We start from the raw sequence: 21,704 nt of genomic DNA on the forward strand, positions 1-21,704 counted from the left end.
TCTGAATTACAAATTGTGCTATACAAATACACTTGCCTTGCTAGTACGCAAGAAGGGACACCAGCGCCTGCACTGCCTCATGTCCTTGTTTTATTGTGCCTTTATTGAGTCCATTTTAGTATTCTGTTTATTGTCGGTTTGAAAGTGTATCAGTTAAGAACAAAAATGTACTTTCTCAGACTGTGAAATGGGTAGAGCGTGATGTGGAGTCTACCAGCCAACTGCAGAGACTAAACTCCAGTATTGGGACCAGAGCCACCACTAACCTCCCATCAGGCCAATGACTGATTGCACCAAAATGCAGGATCAAAAAATACACTTTTGCCCCGGCAGTAATGTCATTTTAAATAAGATCACTCAATGCAACTGAGAGCATTTGTCCATTTCATTTTGTCTGTATTCAGAGTGTGTGGCATCGATATCTGTATAATCCCTCAGTTATTCAGGTATGATCCAATGTAAAAGAAAATTCTGTTCTATCAACTTGGCAAAAAGTTCAAGCAGCTTCTTCAGTTCTGCTCAGATTGCTGATGGACACTGCCTTATACCTATCTGAAGGGTGCAGATGAATACACTACACTCAAGACACTCCTATTTGTTTACAGTTTCTGTTTGTTAGCTAGGTCTATTGAGCTACACTATAAGTGCATTAGTCATATTTTCAGTAATCATTCAGGCCCCTAATGGGTGCTCTCACATCTCTCAGCATACAGGCTGTCACTATTATTTTACTTGTTTTGATTTAGGTCTGAGGATGGAGTTATAAATAGGAGATAAATGATGTCTAAGTCCCCAACAAAATTGCCTCTTTAACTCCCTTCTCAAACCATTTTTTTTTCTTTTGGTAAGATCTGTACCTCGCTATCTTCAAAGGAGTGTTTAGCAGATAGGGGAGTCGTTTGTGGCTCAAAGTTTTGTCCTTTGGCTGAACCAGTTTTTTTCTTAGTGTTTGTAGGTTTGAACTAGGCTGGTATTTCATGTTGTCTGAAAATTCTCTGAAGCTTTTCAGACACAATAGCTGTGTAGGGAATAGTTACACCTTTTCTCCTAGGTTCTGATTCCCTTTTGTCCTTTTTTTTGTTTGTTTTTTTAAATCTCTCTCTGCTCTCTACTGAAGGGTCATTTTGAATAACCACAAGCAGAGAGGGCTTTTCCCTCTGTGTTCATAGGAACCACTTCGCCCTGTGTTGTAAAGTTCAAATAGCTCTGAGTTTGTGCTGCAGTGGGTGGTGTAAATTGAAAAGCAGGTATTACTTGGAGTGTGTGGGTTTCTTGAAGATTTCTACCTGAAGTTGTGGGCCCAGCATTATATTAATGATATATTAATTATTATAATATATTAACTCCAAAATGATTAAGGCAAATTTTCAGTCAGATGTAGTTTACTCAAAACTAAATAAGATATCCAAAATCCTCCCTGTATATTATTTAGTATCTAATATGTCAACAAAAGCAAGCAACAAATTCAAACCTGGCATTTTCTTGTTTGTGTTTTGAATGTCACAAAAAACATCATGATGAAAAACTTGTTTTCTTACATTTAGGAAAGTAAACTACAGAAGACGTTTCAAATTGATATATCAAAATTTAAGATTTTTTTTCATATTCGCCTACATCGTCTCGACTTCAGTTGTAGGTTTGATCTGAAGGTTATCCATTAAATGGGAGAATGTCCTCAAATGTTACATACAAAAGGAAGCCAAAACCCTCTCAAACTGTAGTAGGCCTGGGGTTAACTACTCCCTCTGGTGGCTGCCTGGTTTGGAGTCAGGGGCTCTCAGAAATACTTTGTATGAAAAGCCAAGAACCACTGCCATAACCTACATGTCTCGGGCTTAAACTAGTCAAAGTTATTAACAGGCTACAATTTTTCTGTGAAGAGTAGTTTGGTATAGGCCTACTGAATTTACAAATGACTCAGTTTAGTTTATTTGTTTATTTATCAGGGCCAATGCACATAAACAACATTGACCTACACAAAGAAGTAATATGTTTGTGCCAGGTTATAGCAAGATTGCTCATTTCCACCTTCAGTTCCTGGACAGGCCGTTGTCATAAATGACTTAAGAATATCAATGTAATAGCAATCTTCAGTTGGGGTTGTCATTTCCCTATACTGGGGACATTTATCTACCCATCGTAGACTCCAGGGGCTTTATACCAGATAACCATTATTCATAACAGTAGTATAGTTAGTTAATTTCTTAAGTTGTCTCAGAAAAGCCAAAGCCAATGCCACTAATTTCCAAATGAAATTACATAAGTAATTATTTGTTTTCTATATCATCCATCCATCCATCCATCCATTTTCTTCCGCTTATCCGGGGCCGGGTCGCGGGGGCAGCAGTCTAAGCAGGGACTCCCAGACTTCCCTCACCCCGGACACGTCCTCCAGCTCCTCCGGTGGGACCCCAAGGCGTTCCCAGGCCAGCCGAGAGACATAGTCCCTCCAGCGTGTCCTGGGTCTTCCCCGGGGCCTCCTCCCGGTGGGACATGCCCAGAACACCTCCCTAGGGAGGCGTCCAGGAGGCATCCTGAGCAGATGCCCGAGCCATCTCAGCTGGTTCCTCTCAACGTGTAGGAGCAGCGGCTCTACTCCGAGCTCCTCCCGTGTGACCGAGCTCCTCACCCTATCCCTAAGGGTGCGCCCGGCCACTCTGCGGAGGAAGCCCATTTCAGCCGCTTGTATCCGCGATCTTGTCCTTTCGGTCATTACCCAAAGCTCATGACCATAGGTGAGGGTAGGAACGTAGATTGACCGGTAAATCGATATTTTCTATATCATCTAGATCGATATGTCTGGAGGCATAGTCTTCTCTGGGTTTTTGTGCAGCATTAGTTTGGATTTTGAGTTGTAATTAATAATAATTTGGAAACAGAGAACAAGCCAAGCAAATTAATAATATAATCAATAAAGCAGGAATGGATTGTTCCAGTTTGGTAAGAAATAGAAGGTTTAATAGTAGTTATTAAACCTTTTAGAGAGGTTTAAATAACTGCAAAGCAAATTTACCCAAGACACATTAACTGAAAAAGAAGACTGAGTGTTGTTTAAAATGGGTCCTGCATTCTGTGTTTATCTACTCAAGTAGATTTGATATTTGATTCACTAAACTTTGTAGCAAAGCTATTGTCATTTTGTATAGCCTATACATCACAAGATGCCTCTATATATCAGGCAAGTCTTTCTTTTCAACTGAACTGAAAGTGACATCAAAAATACTTTTATTTACAATTGTCTGATTGCTTCTTTGCTCTCCTGGTTATAGGCTCAAATGCATTTTGTAGCACTGCATACAATCTATAATGACGATAAAGTTTAAAAGTTTAACTCAATCTAAATCTATTGTAGTTTAGCAATGATATGCTCATTCAACCTCAATTTTGTCCCTCATTGGTGCACTTTTTAACTTATTTTGGGGGATCTGCCACCTGCTTGTCTCCATGTAGATATTATTGATTTTCCTGAAATGCTCCACAGTATGATGATCTGTTCAATGTGTTTTATTGATAAATAAATACACTAAAAAACAAGTGCATTTTGTAGCACTGCACACAATGTGTAATGACAATATAGAGTTAATCTAATCAAAAGTTTAATCTAATCTAAATCTCTACTGTAAATCAGTAAATGCACTGTAAGTGAGCTGCATCATCAACACAAAATGTATCTTAGATTAGAAAAGGACATTCAAACCTCAAAATAGTTTATTTGTTGTGTGAAAACAAGGCATTAGTTAAGCAATGATAATCTTGTCCTTCATTGGTGGAATTAAGAAAGGCAAGTAGAGCAAGTACAGCTCTTTCGATGTAGAATATGGGCTTATCAGTGACTGGAAAAAGTCATGGTCACGGACACCAAGTGTAATGATTGATGAAAAATAACTACCAGTTTACAATCTTTGTTCTTGACACCTACGCTACGATGCACATTTCCTTTGAACAGATCATTAAGAGAGTCATGGAGAAACAGCCTGAAGGCCTCAAAATAAAGCGTGAGATAGGGTTGATTGGTGGAATATCAATCGTTGCGGGGACTATGATTGGATCTGGTATCTTCATGTCTCCACAGTTTGTATTGAGCTACGTGGGAAGTCCTGGAGCCAGTCTATTGGTATGGGCCCTGTCTGGAGTTTTGTCTATGTTTGCAGCGCTTTGCTATACAGAACTTGGGACAATCATCTCTGAATCTGGAGGAGACTATATTTATGTCCTAAGGATCTACGGCTCACTTCCTGCTTTTTTTGCAGCACTAAATTTGATAGTGCTTTCAAAACCTTTTGGGCTTGCTGCAATGTCCATCAGTATTTCAGAGTATGCCCTGGTACCATTTTTCCCAGGCTGTGCCCCTCCTCAATTTGTGGTCAAATGTGCAGCCGCTGGGGCCATTTTGTTGGTTGCCACAGTGAACTGTCTAAATGTCCGCCTTGCCATCAGAGTTCAAGTGGTCTTCCTAGTTGCTAAAGTGTTGGGTTTGACTATAATTGTAGTCGGAGGAATAGTGGCAATTTCACAGGACAGCAGGATCATTATGGATAATCTAAATGTTGAAACGTCCTTTGTTGGTACTGGGACTTCGCTGAGCACTTTTGGAATGGCCTTTTACCAAGGACTCTGGTCTTTTGCTGGATGGTACAACCTTAACTTTGTCACTGAGGAGTTGAAAAGACCAGAGGTAAGACACAAAAAGAGCCATATGCAGCTCCTTTTCCCTCCTTTGTGTTTTTCTTTTTTTTAAATCAAGTAAACTGTAATCTGCTTTAGTGATGTTCTTATCTGGATCCATAATCCTGTTTTAGACCTGATTTTGTCCTGCTTTAGTTTTTAGTCATGGTTCATCTAATTTAGGGTCTGGTTTAGTCTTTCTTCGGGTCCTGGCTTATAGGTTTAGCCTTCATTGTGTAGTCATTCACAATTAATCTATTATAATAAAAACAAAATTAGTTGGGGCTCTATACAGACAAATGACAAAAAAAAGTATTTATGGGAAGAACTGGGATTTTGGACCAAAAAAGGTTGCAGACCTAAATTGGGATGAGCTATATATCAGGGCCAATATATATATTTATTTATTTCATATTAATATCTTTTTTTTAAGCCATCATTGTCTCTGTGTGCACATTTATCACTCCCAGGTCTTCCATGCAAGAAATTACTTTGTCTTTTGTTATTAACTTTATGGTTATTGGCCACAGCAGCAAGTCAAATATTTGATATCAATACTGACTCCAAAAACCTAAAATAAATAAATAAATAAAAAAGACTAACTGTTCGTTGTTTGCTTCAGGTCAACCTTCCCAGAGCTATTGTTATCGGAGTTTCCCTGGTGACTGTATTATATCTGCTGGTCAATGTGAGCTATCTCTCAGTAATGACCCCCAATGAACTTATCTCATCCAATGCTGTGGCAGTTACGTGGGGGTAAGAAATAAAAGGAAAAAAAAAATCCATTCATACATTATAGGGCTGCACAATATTTGGAAAAAAATGAATGATGATTTATTTTTTTGTTTGTTTTTTGGACAAGTATTGTGCTTAAATATGAAATATGATTAAAATATATGATTCTGTTAAAAATGTATATCGTAAACAATTCTTGGAGCATTCACATTTAAAGGAAGACTGAAATATGAACTGATAAACTAAAAGGAGAATCACATGAATTTCAAAACACATTTGTAGTGGTCTAAACTACAGGTAAAAAAGATATTTCTGAGATATTTGTGAGAATATTTTATTATTTGTAGAGAGCATTTGATAATTCTGTATCTCAAATTGCGATTTCACTTTGATTTATTGTGCAGCCCTGATACAGAAGTGTGTAATTTTTTTTATTGTTCCTTATAGGAACAAGGTGTTGGGGAGCTGGGGGTGGATCATGTCCATTGCTGCTGCCTTGTCTGCATTTGGATCTTTGAATGGGTCATTATTCACAGGTGGCCGAATTATGTTTGTGGCTGCCAGAGAAGGACATTTGGTAAGAAACATTGTGGGATTGAAACAAAACTTGACAAATCTGACCCACGGCATATTCTTCTAGCCGGATATCCTATCCATGGCCCATGTGCATAGACTCACTCCTTCTCCATCCCTCATCTTCTCCACCACCATCGCCTTAGTAGTGCTCATGTCTGGGGATTTTAAAACTATTGTGAACTACTCAAGGTGAGGTAGATAAAGTATCATCTATTGTTATATCTGTTTAAGTATTTACAGTGTTTGTTACATATATGTATCTTCAATTTTCTCTTTTTCAAGCTTCACGTCCTGGTTCTTTTATGCCATCACAGTGTCAGGAGTAATCTATCTCAGAATTAAGAAGCCAGATCTCCCCAGACCATATAAAGTTAGTATTTAAAAGTGCACTTTGTAACTTATTTTGGGGGATCCGCCACTTGCTTGTCTCCATGTAGATATTACTGATTTGCCTGAAATGCTCCACAGTATGGCGTTAAGCTAATCTAGTCAATTCATTGCTGAATAAATACAATTAAAAATATGCATTCTCATTGTGAGCAGGATTTCCTCTTCATGGATCTGACCTGTAACTTGGCTTGAAAGCGCCATCTGCTTGTTTCCATAGATAAATTAGTTTAATACTGTGAAATATTCAAGGAGACGAGCTGGTGGTGGACCCTCTACCAGAACACAGTGCACCTTTTTGATTATTTATCAAACTGAACACTGTCTAATACTGTTTCTTTTGGCACAGGTTTTCATCTTACTACCCGTGCTGGTCATAGGCGCATCAATCTTTCTTGTGTTGGTGCCTATTCTAGACAATCCACAAATAGAATATCTGTATGTGGTTTTATTCCTCTTAAGTGGAATTCTCATCTACATCCCATTTATTCATTACAAAGTTTGCCCCGGTCTGTCGACTAAACTCACTGTGCTTCTGCAATTGTTTCTGCAAGTGGCGCCAGCAGAGAAAAATGTCTAATTTCTTGCACTTGAAGTAATATTTCCAGTATGTGTTTACAATTGTTTACCATTAGTTTTAAATGAGCAATACCAACAAATTAAGTTCTTCCATTTCATTTATGAGAGTCCTAATTGAACTTAACTATAATGTTGGTCATTTCACTGAATTAATTTGAGAAAATATCCAAATACATTTTTATTGTATTAAATAAATCATATTCACGAAGAGGATCCCACCTTACATTGCCACCTTCACTGTGCAATTTTGTACATGACAAAAATACATTGTAAGTGCTGTAAGCATACTTTTGCACATGATGTCCATAGTCACACTACTTGCCTTGTCCAGCTGATTGCCAATGCCAATAAAGATTTTGTAAATAGTATGTTCAATGTCTACAAAGGCGCAGAAACCTAGATGTGTCAGCATAAAACCAAACAGTGGATGTCCTTTATTTCACCTTATTTTATTCACCTCTTCCTGCCTTGCTTGCTGTACCATTTCTGGATCCATCTTCAGCACTTTTCTCCCCTGTGCTACTCGCATTGTTCAGTGACATCTGGTGATACAAAGCGTGTAGTCTTTCTGCGTCTCTGTCTGCATCCTCTGCTCCCTCACAGCATTTGATCCATGAGAGTGGAATGGACTCAATGCCGTAGTGAGCTCCAGCGATAGCACCGGCCATGCAAGCAATAGTGTCCGTGTCCCCTCCTAGTGCAAGGCTGTAGGCAATTGTCCTCTCCAGGCCTCTGTAGCTCTGTGGTAAGCATTCCAGGGGTTTAAGACAGTGAAGGACACAGAAGATGGCAGTGGGGACAGAGTGGAGGGCTGCAATGCCATTACCTGAAAGAAAAATAGAGACCAAAGTTTACATTTAAAAGTGGTGTTCAAGTTTATGTTCGTGGCATTGACAAAGATTTGAAGGAGTTTCAGTTGTCAGTTAAATATCTGGGTTAATCTATAACAGGAAACAGGAAATCTACAAACTTTCATCCTGATGATGTGAATCATGCTGTGAAAATTGAAAACTGGGTTAGATGACTACTACCAACTTGCATCCACGTACCCAGTTCTGAGATTACTTCCTCAATGCTGACATTGCTCCTTTCCATCAGCTCCTTTACTCTATGAAGTCTTTCACAAAATGGCTTCTCTGCTTCCTTCAAGCTGAACAAACAAACACACAATGTAAAAATCTGCTAGTTTCAACCCATAACTTCTAAACTTTTACTCACATTCTGGCATCCTTGCGTGCCACGTCTGTATCTTCCACTTCTTCCATCTCTGTAATCAGACTGTTGATGAACTGTTGAGGTGCCTCTAGTCCTCCTTGCAAAGAGAAGTGAACAGCAAGTGCTTGCAGGATTGCACCATTGTAACCCAAAGAACAAGAGTGTGTCAGCATGGCACCCAACCGAGCACACTGGACAGAGAGACAAACAAACTATGGATCAATCAAAAGCAAAAAAAAAAAAAAAAAGCCATATCTTCAGAAATATTGCCTTCACCTACCCTTTTAACATCAGTCGCATTGGAAAAAGCCAGTGCAAAGGGTGCAGCTCTCATTGCACCCCCATTTCCAAAAGAGCCCCGGCCATTGAACTGGTCCCTTGCTGGCTGGAACACATCACTGAGCCGTGGACAGGATAGCTTCTTCAACACCTGGATGACCCCAGAACCATATCCACGACCCGGGGAGGCACTGTACTCCTTGGCAAACCTAGGGGAAAATGCAATTGAGAAGATTATAAGACATATCTAGAACAGTTTATATGGCTATATGAACAAGGCAAAAAAGACTAAAAAATGGGATGGCAGACTGTGCAGATGGGACTATTAGGTTGTTATTGTTATGTTACCGGCGTGCCATATCCTGTTCATCAAAACCAGTTCTAGTGAGAAGGGACTGAACCACACAGCGCGCCATAGCCGTGTCATCGCTGTATTCAAGGACGCCTGTAATCGTAACAAAAACACAAATATTACAACGCCCGAAATGTGAGTGGATAGCTGTTTATTCGCTTATTTATCTACCATTTCCTTTGGTCTCGTCATCCAGCCCGCTCAGGTGCGCCAACACGCTTTCCATGGGCACCTCCTCTGCGCCCTCGAACTCTCCGCCGATACAGTCCCCCAAGACCCCGGCCACCAGTGCGCCTCTGAACCGGGACAAAGACGCCGATCCGCTCGTTGCCATCACTCTAGCTGCGGTAACGGCCATTCATCTGCCACAAAGGAATCGACAGCATACACCGATAATTACTTTTCAAGCTAAACCAACACGAAAACAATAAAACCGTGGTTCTGTTTCTTGCAATAGAGCTTTGGTACCGTTTCAGACCACAACACGGCAAATCCAGTTCCTCACGCCCACGAAAGATTACCGTAAGTCCACAATAAGCTTGACATAAGTATTTAATTTTAGTTATCGTGTAATTTTATTTGCCTGATAACAGTAGAGTTTAAGTATATTATTAAATGTATGACCATCAGTAAATCTTGCGCGTAAAACATTAAAAAAAATCTGATAAAAGAGTTTTACAGTTGTATTTTGTACAACTATTTTGGTTTTACGGTAAAACCACATGTATATAGACTGCCCCCTGCTGGCTTGGCGGAAATACAAAAAAACAAAAAAACAAAAAAAACTAAAAACGTGTGCAGTCCAAAAAACAGTGAAAAGTGCAGTGCAACACGATGGTTGAACATTGTATACGTTTAATTCACCCCGTTTAATCTAACAACTACACTTCAACTTTACCAGTAAAATGTACACGTTCGCCGCTGTTTTTATTTGCGAATATTTACAAGTTTTCAGCTGATGAGCCACATACTTTGCAGCTTCAGTGAGTCGCCTGCGCACACAGCCAAGAGCCCGCTGTCCTTTGCGGTGGGTGGATTGTTTAGCGTCTGCGGCATAATTAAAACATGGCGGAGTCGGAGGACGAATTGAGGCTTAAGCGAATAAAGGTACAGGTAAAGCACACTGTAATTTAGTATATAAACCAATTACTAGGCGCTATACAAAATGCATGTTGAGTTATTTACTGTGCAACCAACCAGTACTTATGGGTATGAGATCGGATGTCCAGATGTGGAAGTGTATGCTAGCTAAAGCTAACTAGCATTGATAGGCTAAAGCTAACAACTAAACAGAGTTCATGCATCTTGCTACCACAATCTAGGTCCAGTAGAGAATAGGAGATCATTTACAAACACACAGCATGAAACAAATACAGAGAATGCATCAATTGCATTAGGGTATTAGTTTATTAAACAAACTGAGCTGTGTTGTGGACAAAAGATTGTAATGAGGGTGTTAGCCTAATTGTTTCCATGCTCATATGGGCCTTTTTTGTGACCGAGTACACATTTTAACTTGAAACGAATATCAGATTATGTAGTGCTTTGGTCAGCCCTATTGTCAGCCCTAAGAAGTCTCTTCACCGGGTGGGAATTTGTTAAGATTACATGGAGGATGCATGCACCCACAGTGTACCATTGCATTTTTTTTCCCCCCCAAATTTGTATTTCTTAATTGTGACGTAGTGACTCAGTGATTTTGACCCTGTGCACGTTTCTTTTTCCATTGTGTATCTCTTATAGTACTAAGCAACGGAGTAGTTCAATAAAGTGGGTAACTTTGGTAAAAATAATATAATTGCACTTTGTATTTTCATATGCAGGCACAAGATGAGCGCATGTCCAGAATGTTTGATGAAGTCATGGGGCTTGGAGACTTTGCAGACTCCTCCAGAAGTTCACATTTGGACGAAGAGCCTTTCTCTTCATCGAAAAGTGGTCAAGATGAGTCAAAAGTTGAGGAAAAAGACCAAGAACTTGGTGAACAGGACAGCTGCAGCAGAAGAGAAGAAAAGATGGATGTGGATGAGGTATTAAACAAACTGGGCTGTTTTATGAACAAAAAAGTGTAATGAAGGTGTTAGCCTAATTGTTTCCATGCTCATATGGGCTTTTTTTTTTGTGAACGAGTACACATTAGAACTTTAACCGAATATCAGATTATATAGTGCTTTGGTCAACATCATTGTCAACACTAAGAAGCTTCTTCATTGTGTGGGAATTTGTTAAGATAACATGGAGGATGCATGCACGCAGTGTAGCGTTGTCTTTTTTTTTTTTTTTTCAAATTTGTATTTCTTAATTGTGACAGAGTGACTGAGTTATTTTGACCCTGTGCATGTTTCTTTTTCCAGTGTGCATCTCTTATAGTACTAAGTAATTGAGTAGTTCAAGACAATTGCTAACTTTGGTAATATCAGCAAACTATATGCACCTGTAATGTAACTGCACTCAGTATTTTCATATGCAGGCGCAAGATGAGCGCATGTCCAGAGTGTTTGATGAAGTTATGGGGATTGGAGAATTTGCGGACTGCTCCAGAGGTTCACTTTTGGAAGAAGAGCCTTTCTCTTCATCGAAAAGTGGTCAAGATGAGTCAAAAGTTGAGGAAAAAGACCAACAACTTGACGAACAGGACAGCTGCAGCAGAAGAGAAGAAAAGATGGATGAGGGTGTGGATGAGGTGTTTCCCAGCGTAGCATCCTTTTCGTCCGAACCTTCTTTTACTGCAGGAGCTAATGCCGAAAGTGGGGGAGCAGCTCTTGACAATGCGATGGATGCACCTCCACCAACTGGTGTCGAGGACGATGATGATGACTGGGACTTTACCTTTCCGCTCAAAAGCAATCAGTCAAAAGGGGGCAAATCCGAAACCCAAAGTGAAACCTTTCCAGGGGATTCAAGAGAGGCAGAGGACAATGGGAGCAGTAGTTCTGCATCTACATCTGCCTCTTCAGTGGCACGTGAAGATGAGAACGGTCAAGGTGGGGCTAACTATTTGGATTTGTTGTTTTGCTTAAATTAAAATCTACTAGTAGACAATATACTATAATAATTATTTATTGATTAATATATATTTATATAAAATATTTCTGCAAATGTATGTGAAATATTGTAATTGTTTTCAGATGTTGCAGAACGAAGTTCAGAGACCGATGACAGCCAGCAGGAACCGGTGAGAACATGTCCAGATATTTTATTTGAAAATTGAGTTATAAATACTCCAAGTAAAAAATTGTGACTGGTTAACATAAAAATATATATTTTTGTGTCAAATTGCATTACTTTACATTTACATATTTATTACTACTATTTAGTTTACCACAGATGCGCAAAAACAATGTATTTATTTTTCTTGTTGTAGCCACAGGGTGTTCCCCCAGAAAACATTAATCCGCCTCTGTCTCCGAATGTAAACATCAAAGAAGAGCCCATTGATGAGGAGTATGACGCTGCACTGTTGCCCCAGAACTCCATCAAAGATATCAAAGAAGAATTAGAACAGGAGGTGATTATTGGATATAATATATTTATGGCCATATTTTTTTTCTTACTATACATGTTTTTATTTAAGGAGGAGCTCAGGATCAGTTCAGTGTTTTCTGTAGGTGGAAGCAATGCTTTTGCACATCCATCTGGTGAGTTATTGAGCACATTTTAAGGATTTTTGACTATATTATCACTTTTAAATCATGGTTAATTTTTTGCTGTGTTACATTTTTAGTGGCAGCACCGGTGGCAGCACCGGTGGCAGCACCGGTGGCAGCACCGGTGGCAGCACCAGTGGCAGCACCAGTGGCAGCACCAGTGGCAGCACCAGTGGCAGCAGTGACTCAACCTACCACAACCACAATTTTTATTCCTGGGAGAGGTACAGTGCCCCAGGTCATGGCTCCTGGTCCTGTCAGGGCACCTGCCCCAGTTCTGAATACTGTACCTGCTGCCCCAACAATGCCCCCCCGTCTTCCTCCACCACCCACTGTAGCTGGTGGTGTGCGCTGTAGTGGGTGTTCGAAGGTACTATTGTTATACTGTATAGTAAATATAATATTGTCTCTAATCAATGCATTTTGTTGCATTTATTATGGTGAACTTTTATGTGTTCAGATTCTAATGAAAGGCCAAACAGCATTCCAAAGAAAAGGGTCAACACAGCTCTTCTGCTCCACAGTCTGTCTGACTGGACACTTACCTTTAGTCACCAAAAGCCGAACCTGTTTTCAGTGTTACAAGTGAGTTAAGAATGATGTTATTAAAATTTACTGACTTGATGGTTCTGGTGTTTTTAATGTTTCTTTGCGATTTTCAGGGAGATTGCAAATCCAAGGGAGATGGTCACAATTTCAGCGGAAAACAACACATTAATGAACTTTTGTGGGCAGTTTTGTCTGTCTGTGTACAGAAGTAAAAAGAAAAAGACTGAAACAGACAAGTTTCTCGATAAGAAGCAAACCAAGTTACCTGAGAAACCTCTATGCAGCGTGTGCAAACTACCTAACAAGGTGACCTAAAACTTGATTTTACTGTTGTTTCATTTTTGATGTTGTTTGACTGACATTCTCTTTTCCAGATTGAACATGAGGTTAATCATCAAGGCTCTCTATACAAATTATGTAGCGATGCTTGCTTTGTGTCCTGGCGAAAGATGAAGCAGTTAGCTCTGAACTGCTGTGAAGGCTGTGGACTCTACTGCAACAGTAACTCTGGTTCCTGTCAAACACTAATGGTTGATAAGTCTGAACTGAATTTCTGTGGCCCAACTTGTATCAGCACCTACAAACAAGTATGGATTTTTGTCTTAGTTGTCAGAAAATAGCAACAAAAAACAAAAACATGATTTTAATACATTTCTTCTTTACACAGACTTGCAGAAAAACTGCTGAATGTGCCTGCTGCCATAAGGTGGCTGTAGTATCCTCAACTGTTATGGAAGTGGACCAAAAGGGAAAAGTTCAACTTTATTGTTCAACATTATGTGTTGAAAAAAGTCGACCACCAAAACACATACTTAGTGGTAAATCAAGTTACTCTTTCATCAATCTATTGTGAGAAATAATTAATAAATAAATTGTTTTATTTTTTTTATTTTAGATACTGCTTTTCCTTGCAGTCATTGTAGGGTATCGGCTGTTCCACAGTATCATCTTGCCATGGTGGATGGAACTATACGAAACTTTTGCTCACTTGACTGTGTTACTACATACAGGGTAAGACCAGTTTAAAGCTGCCACATTATTTGATGATTTATTTTTTATAAATATTATTAATTATTCTTGTATTACAGAAATCTAAGCATACAAACCTTCCAAATGGAACCTCAGTCCCCAAAGAATTGCCTATAAAAGATGGCCCAAATCCTACATCTTCAAGGGAAAGCATTTCAACTTCTAAAGACACATCATCTCTCAATATGAACCACCCCCATCAGCCACCTATTGTACCTCCAGCTCCAGCTCTTCACAAGTCAGAAATTCCCCCTGTCATAGAACCAGATCAAAATCTAACTAAATCAGACCTACATAAAGTCCAACTGTCTTGCGAAAACTGTAAAAATCTTTTCAGATCCAAACCACATCTGTTGAGTCACCAGGTAGGTCCACTTGCACTTTGTGTGCGTTCCAGGTTAACATACATTTTTTATTGTATTTTCATGATTATTACATAAGTAACTTATGTTATTTTCTTCAGGGTAGTATTTCAATATTCTGCAGCAATGCATGCAGTTTTGAGTATAAAACACAGAAGAATATTGTGGCGTTTTGCCGATATTGCAAGAACGAAAAAGTGCTCTATGAAAAGATAAGCCACAATGAAGAAGACGTGTCTTTCTGCAGCGAAAGTAAGAAAACGATCACAAGTGAACAGACTTTGTTTAAACTGTGTGGAATCCAACCTTATAAGGGTGCTTGTGCCATCTAGTGGTAGTACCACCAAACATTTACTGTGAAATAATTCTTGTTCCATGTTATGTCATGTCACTCATACAAAACCTGTTGCTTTCTTGTCTTTTAGATTGCAAACAACTTTTCCAGCAATCCTTTTTGGATAATCCATGTAGCTACTGCTCTAGGTTCTCCAGCAAAAATGTGCAGAGTCATTACTGTGGCCAGATGAAAGGATTTTGCAAACCCTACTGCATGTCCAAGTATACTGTGCGTTACTACGGGGTGAGGCTGGACACAGTGAAGCATGGCACATTGTTCATGGTATGACATTAATGCTTAACCTGCCCTTTGTAAACAGATGGCTCGCTGTGACAATTGCAGGAAGCAGGGCTATATGACTGAAAACCTGCAGTGTATGGGCTCAGTGAGGAACTTCTGCAACTTGCCCTGCCTTCTTCACTACTGCCACTTACATTTTGATAAAGGAACACACTCCTTAAGCAATGGGACCAGCCCTGTGCCTCTTAGACTCAATGGTAATTTTGAATGCGCCACTCACACACGTTTGGTTTCTGTGCTTTGTGGACACATTATGTTTGACTGATCCTAACCGTAACCTAAATCAGACTGATTCTGCGAACGTTCCCAATGCCTCCTATGCAAAAACAAAATTAGATTAAGATTGGATTTATTCATTTTTAATTATTAATTTATTATCATTGGTTACCTGTTAGAATTACAGAAATTTGGGTTGCATTTTGATCATTAAAATTAATTGCAAGAATTGATTCTCAGAGAACTGCATCTGGAGTAGTTAGCACGTTGCGCTCAGGTGCCTTAGAATAAGGGAAAGGCCGCTCTTGTATTTTGACTCATGGTTGGTTTGCGCGTTGTCCACAGTCCACCCATGCCATACTTACAGGCTACATGAGTAAATGTGAGAAAATGTTAATCACTTTTGCTTGTATAGGCGCTCCTGCTCTGTCTGATGAAAATATCAAGAGCTTTGATCATGTACGTATATATTCTGTGTAGTCTTTTCAAACTGTGCAAAACTGTTAATATTTTGTTATCACTGTCTATAAAGGCCAGTACCCAGACTGTTGGCCCTCATGTGCCTATGTCTCGTCGACGGCCAATGAAAAATAAGACCATTCTCTGTCGGCCAATCACAATGGACCAAGAGATTTCATGCCAACTGTTGTGCCCCTCGGATTCTCCAGGTAATTATAATAGGAGGTAAAAATTCAGTGTTTTTAAATGTCAAACATATAATTACCCCAAGATCGTGCATGTTATGTTAAAGATTATCTATTGACTTGATAGGTACTTGTTAATCCACTTTCCTCTGCACTTAAACTATAGAAAGTAATTCATTTAAAAACTAACTTGTAAGGCTTTCTTGGTTTATATCGGTCTGCTCATCACAGTATGACTCACAAGTAGCGTTTTACCAATTGTACCAGCTCCACTCGATAGCCAGCTGTCCTTGAAGTCCACGGCAGAAGCATCTACCTCTACACCAGCGTCGCCAAGTCTTCTGGCAGACACTCAAACATGCACAGGTCTGCCTGCACGCCTTTCTGGACGCCATTTTCTAGGTACAAGAGATACTTCTACCCCTTGCAAGGTCTGCTCAGCTCAGCCTGCCTCATGTAAGAGAAAGAGAATTGAAGAGGAACCAGAGGAGAGCAAGAGACAGAAGCTTGAAGAAAATGTGCTTAAGGAGAATTTGGAGAATGAAAACAAGGAGGAGAAAGACTGTGATGTGAAAGTACTAAAGGGACAAACCACATATTATTGTAAGACATGTTCAGGAGAGCCCAGCCTCTGCCCAGTGCCATGTTTTGAACTCTACCACACAAGACTAATCTACAGAGCAGTCCATGAAGTAGAAAAGCATGAGGAGCCTTCAGACTAACAGATGATATTATAGATATGTTCGTCAAACATTTGAATGGCAGCCTCAGTTTTGAGCTCAGAGACTGGTTCGTCATCTGTTTAGGTTTTATTTTTCTTCACATTCTGATCTTTGAATTTGCCTTAATTCCACCATAAACACCATTAACTAGAGTATGCATTCAGGTGGTGTAAACATGACCAGTTGTAAAGTATTGAAACTTTGCTCTAAGGAAAAATTTCAATTCTCAAAACAAACCCGAGACCAGCCAGACACTTTCGGGTATAAGATATCCTGTTGATGGTAAATTGAATTTTGTGAAACTGTTCTCAGTGACCTAAATTTTAAAGTGAAAGAAACTGGTTGTATTGACATGTCTTTCTCTGAACAAATAAGCTGATCTGTGAAATTTTATCTATGTCTTGAGCATTCACAACACTAATGGCATTCCCTCACTCCAAATGAAAATACCTGCAATTTAAAATAAACACAGTGCTCATTTATTGTATTGTGTTGTGTTCTTTAAAATAAAATGTTTATATTTGTATGGGAATCTCCAATTAACTGTTGAATAAAATCTGACATTTCTGTGATGTTTGACATTGTCCTTGCGCTGAACAATATAAGGACCACACAGTAAAATGTGTAAAACCTTACCTTACATTTTCATTTTAGTCAGACCGCCATTTTTCCTAATGAATGCTTGGAGCAGTGTTGCTGAACCTTGTCCATTTTATCATGTAGCTATTTATTTTATTTGTGGGTTTCTTTTTATATAGTATGAAAATGAATTTGTGTGAGGTGAAAAATATTGAACCTGTTTTTGTTTATTGCAGAAAATAAAATGAATATATTTGACATGGAGTTGGTGTTTGAGCTAAAATGCAATAATTTGATTATGTTTGTAAATGTATTTATTTTTCACAAACTTCACAACATTTGAACAGATCTGCCTTAATGGTCCTCACATTGACTAATATATGTCAGCATTTATCATAGCTCAATAGTTATCAGATGTTACATTAAATCAAGTGATAATGATTTAAACCACAAAGTACTAAGTATTGTTGGAATATTATGTAAAATATTACGTTATAATAAATGTTTTAGTTCAAAGAGATGAGAAGGAAGCTGCATTGTAATAGAGTTCAAAGCTGATCATCTGGAGGAGGCTTTAGTCCAAATCCGCTCCTTTGAAACACTTCTGGAGAAATGAGAGAGAACAGTGATAAGGATGTTGCATTGCAATTAAAATACCAGTTTCATATACTTAAAACTTGAACTACTCTGTGTATTCCAAATTCCCTCTGATGACAAACACTCATGAGGCATACATGGCTCACAAAAACATTATTTAAACATTAACAATTATTTTCTAGATGTTCTGCCTCCACCCCCAGCAGAAGAAGAGAAAGTGAAGTATGTGATGGTCCCAGTCCCTGTACCTGTTTTCATCCCTGTACCTCAACATGTACTCTCAGCACACCCCTATCCCAATGCCAGTGCCAGTGCCTGTGCCAGTAAGACTGCCCTCCAATCGATAAACTTACATAGCACTAAAATTGTTTATTAAAAGTACAGTTACTATATAACTTTTCTGGTGGTCACCATGGTGATGTTATTGCTTTGTATGTTTATATAGAGTTCATTTGATTACAGGTATTTTAATTGTGGAGTCACCTGCTTATCTCCATAGTGATAGATATGCTTAATGCAATACTGTGGAAGATTTCTGGCAATCTCTAAGGACAAACATTACATAGTGCGTCTTTCAGTGAAAGGCACCTGTTCTTATAACACAATGTTGTTGTTTTTTTTATCTATCGCATACACTAAAACTAAAAATTAATTTATAATACAATTCTTCTTAAAAAATGAAAAAGTAAAAAGAAAGTTATTTGATTAGTTTTATATTTGTAATATGTTCCATCCACAATATTTTTTCTCCTTGTTCTTCTCAGGTTCCAGTGCCCATGGTTGTCCCTCCTCTGAAAAAAGAAATGACAGATGCTGCGGTCCAGTTTGAGGGTGTGCCCACAAGAGACGAGGGATTCTCTTCTGACACAGGTGCAAAATTATTTATATGAATCTATGTACAGCGCTTCAAATTTTGAATACAACATTTGTGCTCTTTTAATGGTAATTTTATGATGATTATTTGTGATTATTTATGTTTTGATTTGTGTGATTTTAATGTCTTTCTTATTCTGTAAAGCACTTTGAATTACCTTGTGTACGAATTGTGCTATACAAAAACTTGCCTTGCCTTGCTTTGCCTAGATGATAATGGAAACTGTGATAAACCAGAGCCACACTACAGTAGCACCAGTCCTGTTACTGACAATATGAGTGAGCATGAAGAAACCACCACTACAAGCGACTCTGCTTTAAACAATTCAGAATTTGAAAATCCCTCATCACCTGTCATGGACTTAGAGTTGGATTTTCCATTTGGTGAGTACTTAGTTTTAATATGCATATGTGCATCCTTCCAAATTTGAATGACAAAGTAGTTAAAAATTTGCTTTTCTTTGTCAAGCATTAGATCAGAAAGATTTTGCTCGACGAGGAGTCGAGAAAAAGGGTAGGACTTATGCCCTTGACCATGACCTACAGTATATTTATGATATGACAGCTTTTAATTTAGATAGTATTATACTTTCTAATTTTAGTCTCGATTACGAACTCCTTCAGAAACTGGCAATGCAGTTGTGTCTCCACCTATAAACTTAAACCATGTATATGGGATCAATGCCTGGAAAAGCTGGGCCAGACAACGCAATAAAAATCAACCAAATGGTCACACCTTTTTAGAAATATATTTAAAATGTATTTAAAGTCAGCTGGTCTTTAATGTTATTTTTTGTGGTTTACTCTTTTAGAAAGCCCTTTGCACATTGAAGAGGATATTTTTCTTTCTGACTCTAATCACCTGAGTATGGAAGCCTATGGAAGCCCGTTTCCGCCATGAAAAAAAAAATAAAAGCCCCACAGAAAGTCGAAATTACGAGTTTTAAACTCGTAATTAGTAGTTTTAAACTCGTAATTAGGAGTTTAAAACTCGTAATTATGAGTTTAAAACTCGTAATTATGAGTTTAAAACTCGTAATTACGAGTTTAAAACTCGTAATTAGGACTTTTAAAACTACTAATTATGAGTTTAAAACTCGTAATTAGGACTTTTAAAACTACTAATTATGAGTTTAAAACTCGTAATTAGGACTTTTAAAAGTATGAATTATGAGTTTATAACTCGTAATTTTGGGAATGTAACATTTACAAAAAGTGAACCTTATCAATTTTGATTAAATGAATTTGGTATTTTAATAATTTCCTCAATAAACCAGCGGGGTTGTGACCAGCTGGCACTCTGCTCAGACCAGGAAAACGAGCGCTCACAGACACAGAGCACAGCTCATGAGTGGTCAGAACAGCACTCAGGGCCCACTGATTTGTTCAAGACGCCAGAAACTTTACTGGAGCTTAATTTATTCATTTTTTAAAAGTATGTAGGTGATAAACATAACAGTCCTCCTCCTGTCTCCTCTGCTCTGTACACTCAGTTGCAGTGTGCTACAAGCTCAATTAAGACTTTAAAAGTTCTAATTACGAGTTTTAAACTCATAATTAGTAGTTTTAAAACTCATAATTACGAGTTTTAAACTCATAATTAGTAGTTTTAAAAGTCCTAATTACGAGTTTTAAACTCGTAATTACGAGTTTTAAACTCATAATTACGAGTTTTAAACTCCTAATTACGAGTTTAAAACTCGTAATTTCGACTTTCTGTGGGGCTTTTATTTTTTTTTTCATGGCGGAAACGGCTTCCATAGGCTTCCATAGAAGCCCGTTTCCGCCATGAAAAAAAAAAAAAAAGCCCCACAGAAAGTCGAAATTACGAGTTTTAAACTCGTAATTACGACTTTTAAACTCGTAATTAGGAGTTTAAAACTCGTAATTAGGACTTTTAAAACTACTAATTATGAGTTTAAAACTCGTAATTAGGACTTTTAAAACTACTAATTATGAGTTTAAAACTCGTAATTACGACTTTTAAAACTACTAATTATGAGTTTAAAACTCGTAATTACGACTTTTAAAACTACTAATTATGAGTTTAAAACTCGTAATTACGAGTTTCTGCGTATATAAATAGGAATCCCATTCTAAGTATTTACAAAATGACTTCCGAGTTGGCAGAGAAGTACTTTAGAGACGGCTTTACAACTAACGAAATACTACGTTTACTTGAACATTCACATGGAATAACAGTGAGCAAACGCACCCTTGAACGCATTTTAAGCAAGAGGGGTCTATGGCGCAGAAAAAATAAAACGAATGTGGCTGAAGTGGCAGCTTTTATTGAGCAACAACTGGAGACATCTGGTCAGTACCATGGTTATCGATGGATGCACCAAAAATGCTGGGTAAACAATATTGTGACAGACAGAGAAACTGTCCGTATTTTACTCCGTTTATTGAACAGTGAAGGTGTTGATCTGCGGTCAAGAAACAGACTACGAAGACGGATATACCACAGCCGGGGCTCAAATTTTGTCTGGCATATAGATGGCTATGACAAACTCAAGCCATTTGGAATAGCGATCAGTGGGTGTATAGATGGTTTCTCTAGGAAGATCATTTGGCTTGAAGCCTATAAAACAAACAATGACCCAAAAATTATTGCTGGGTACTTCATGGATGCTGTAATCACTGCAAATGGCTGTCCTGCAAGAGTGAGGCTTGATTTGGGAACAGAAAATGGACATATTGCAGAGCTTCAGCACTTTTTGCATTACTCTGGAAATCACGCAGAAACAACCCCAGGTCCAGTAACCTTTGGTCCTAGCACGGGAAATCAGCGAATTGAACAATGGTGGCTCACCCTGCGAAGTGAGTGTGTTCAGTACTGGATGGAGCTGTTTGACAAACTTAAAGAAGATGGACATTTTTTGGACAACTTTCTGGATAAATCCTTGATCCAGTTCTGTTTCATGAAAACAATACAGGTAGGCTCTTTTCACTTTTTACACCTTCTGACATAAATATTTTAAAATTGGTCTACTTTAGTCCTGATGTAGACCTGATTTTAAATTGAATTAAATTAATTAATTAAATGAATTGCAAAAGG

General features: G+C 38.4%; 3 protein-coding genes across 3 annotated transcripts; 2 read left to right on the plus strand and 1 right to left on the minus strand.

Annotated features, from left to right (window-relative positions):
- Positions 1-3,927: 3,927 nt before the first annotated feature.
- LOC117390784 (b(0,+)-type amino acid transporter 1-like) lies at positions 3,928-6,944 on the plus strand. The gene is made up of 6 exons (XM_033988584.2): positions 3,928-4,675; positions 5,288-5,421; positions 5,848-5,977; positions 6,041-6,165; positions 6,259-6,346; positions 6,713-6,944. The coding sequence occupies exons 1-6, from the start codon at positions 3,962-3,964 to the stop codon at positions 6,941-6,943; spliced, it is 1,422 nt and encodes a 473-aa protein (XP_033844475.1). The 5' UTR covers positions 3,928-3,961; the 3' UTR covers position 6,944.
- Positions 6,945-7,386: 442 nt separating this feature from the next.
- adprs (ADP-ribosylserine hydrolase) lies at positions 7,387-9,277 on the minus strand. The gene is made up of 6 exons (XM_033988585.2): positions 8,960-9,277; positions 8,785-8,881; positions 8,438-8,645; positions 8,161-8,348; positions 7,992-8,092; positions 7,387-7,768 (listed from the first exon to the last, which is right to left on the minus strand). Exons 1-6 carry the CDS (start codon positions 9,144-9,146, stop codon positions 7,392-7,394), a joined length of 1,158 nt encoding a protein of 385 aa, XP_033844476.1. The 5' UTR covers positions 9,147-9,277; the 3' UTR covers positions 7,387-7,391.
- A 434-nt stretch (positions 9,278-9,711) lies between these two features.
- Positions 9,712-19,544, plus strand: LOC117390919 (zinc finger MYM-type protein 4-like). The gene is given in 23 exon segments (XM_055231271.1): positions 9,712-9,895; positions 10,612-10,818; positions 11,259-11,772; positions 11,917-11,963; positions 12,153-12,296; positions 12,363-12,426; positions 12,513-12,805; positions 12,896-13,020; positions 13,098-13,290; positions 13,359-13,571; positions 13,652-13,802; positions 13,880-13,995; positions 14,073-14,378; positions 14,477-14,627; positions 14,801-14,955; positions 15,032-15,209; positions 15,644-15,687; positions 15,761-15,896; positions 17,953-18,037; positions 18,039-18,087; positions 18,535-18,640; positions 18,854-19,027; positions 19,456-19,544. Coding segments are annotated over 23 exon segments (3,582 nt in total). The 5' UTR covers positions 9,712-9,853.
- The last annotated feature ends 2,160 nt before the right edge of the window (positions 19,545-21,704 follow it).

This window comes from Periophthalmus magnuspinnatus, chromosome 22, assembly GCF_009829125.3.
Source record: "Periophthalmus magnuspinnatus isolate fPerMag1 chromosome 22, fPerMag1.2.pri, whole genome shotgun sequence".
In the NCBI taxonomy this organism is placed as follows: domain Eukaryota; kingdom Metazoa; phylum Chordata; class Actinopteri; order Gobiiformes; family Gobiidae; genus Periophthalmus; species Periophthalmus magnuspinnatus.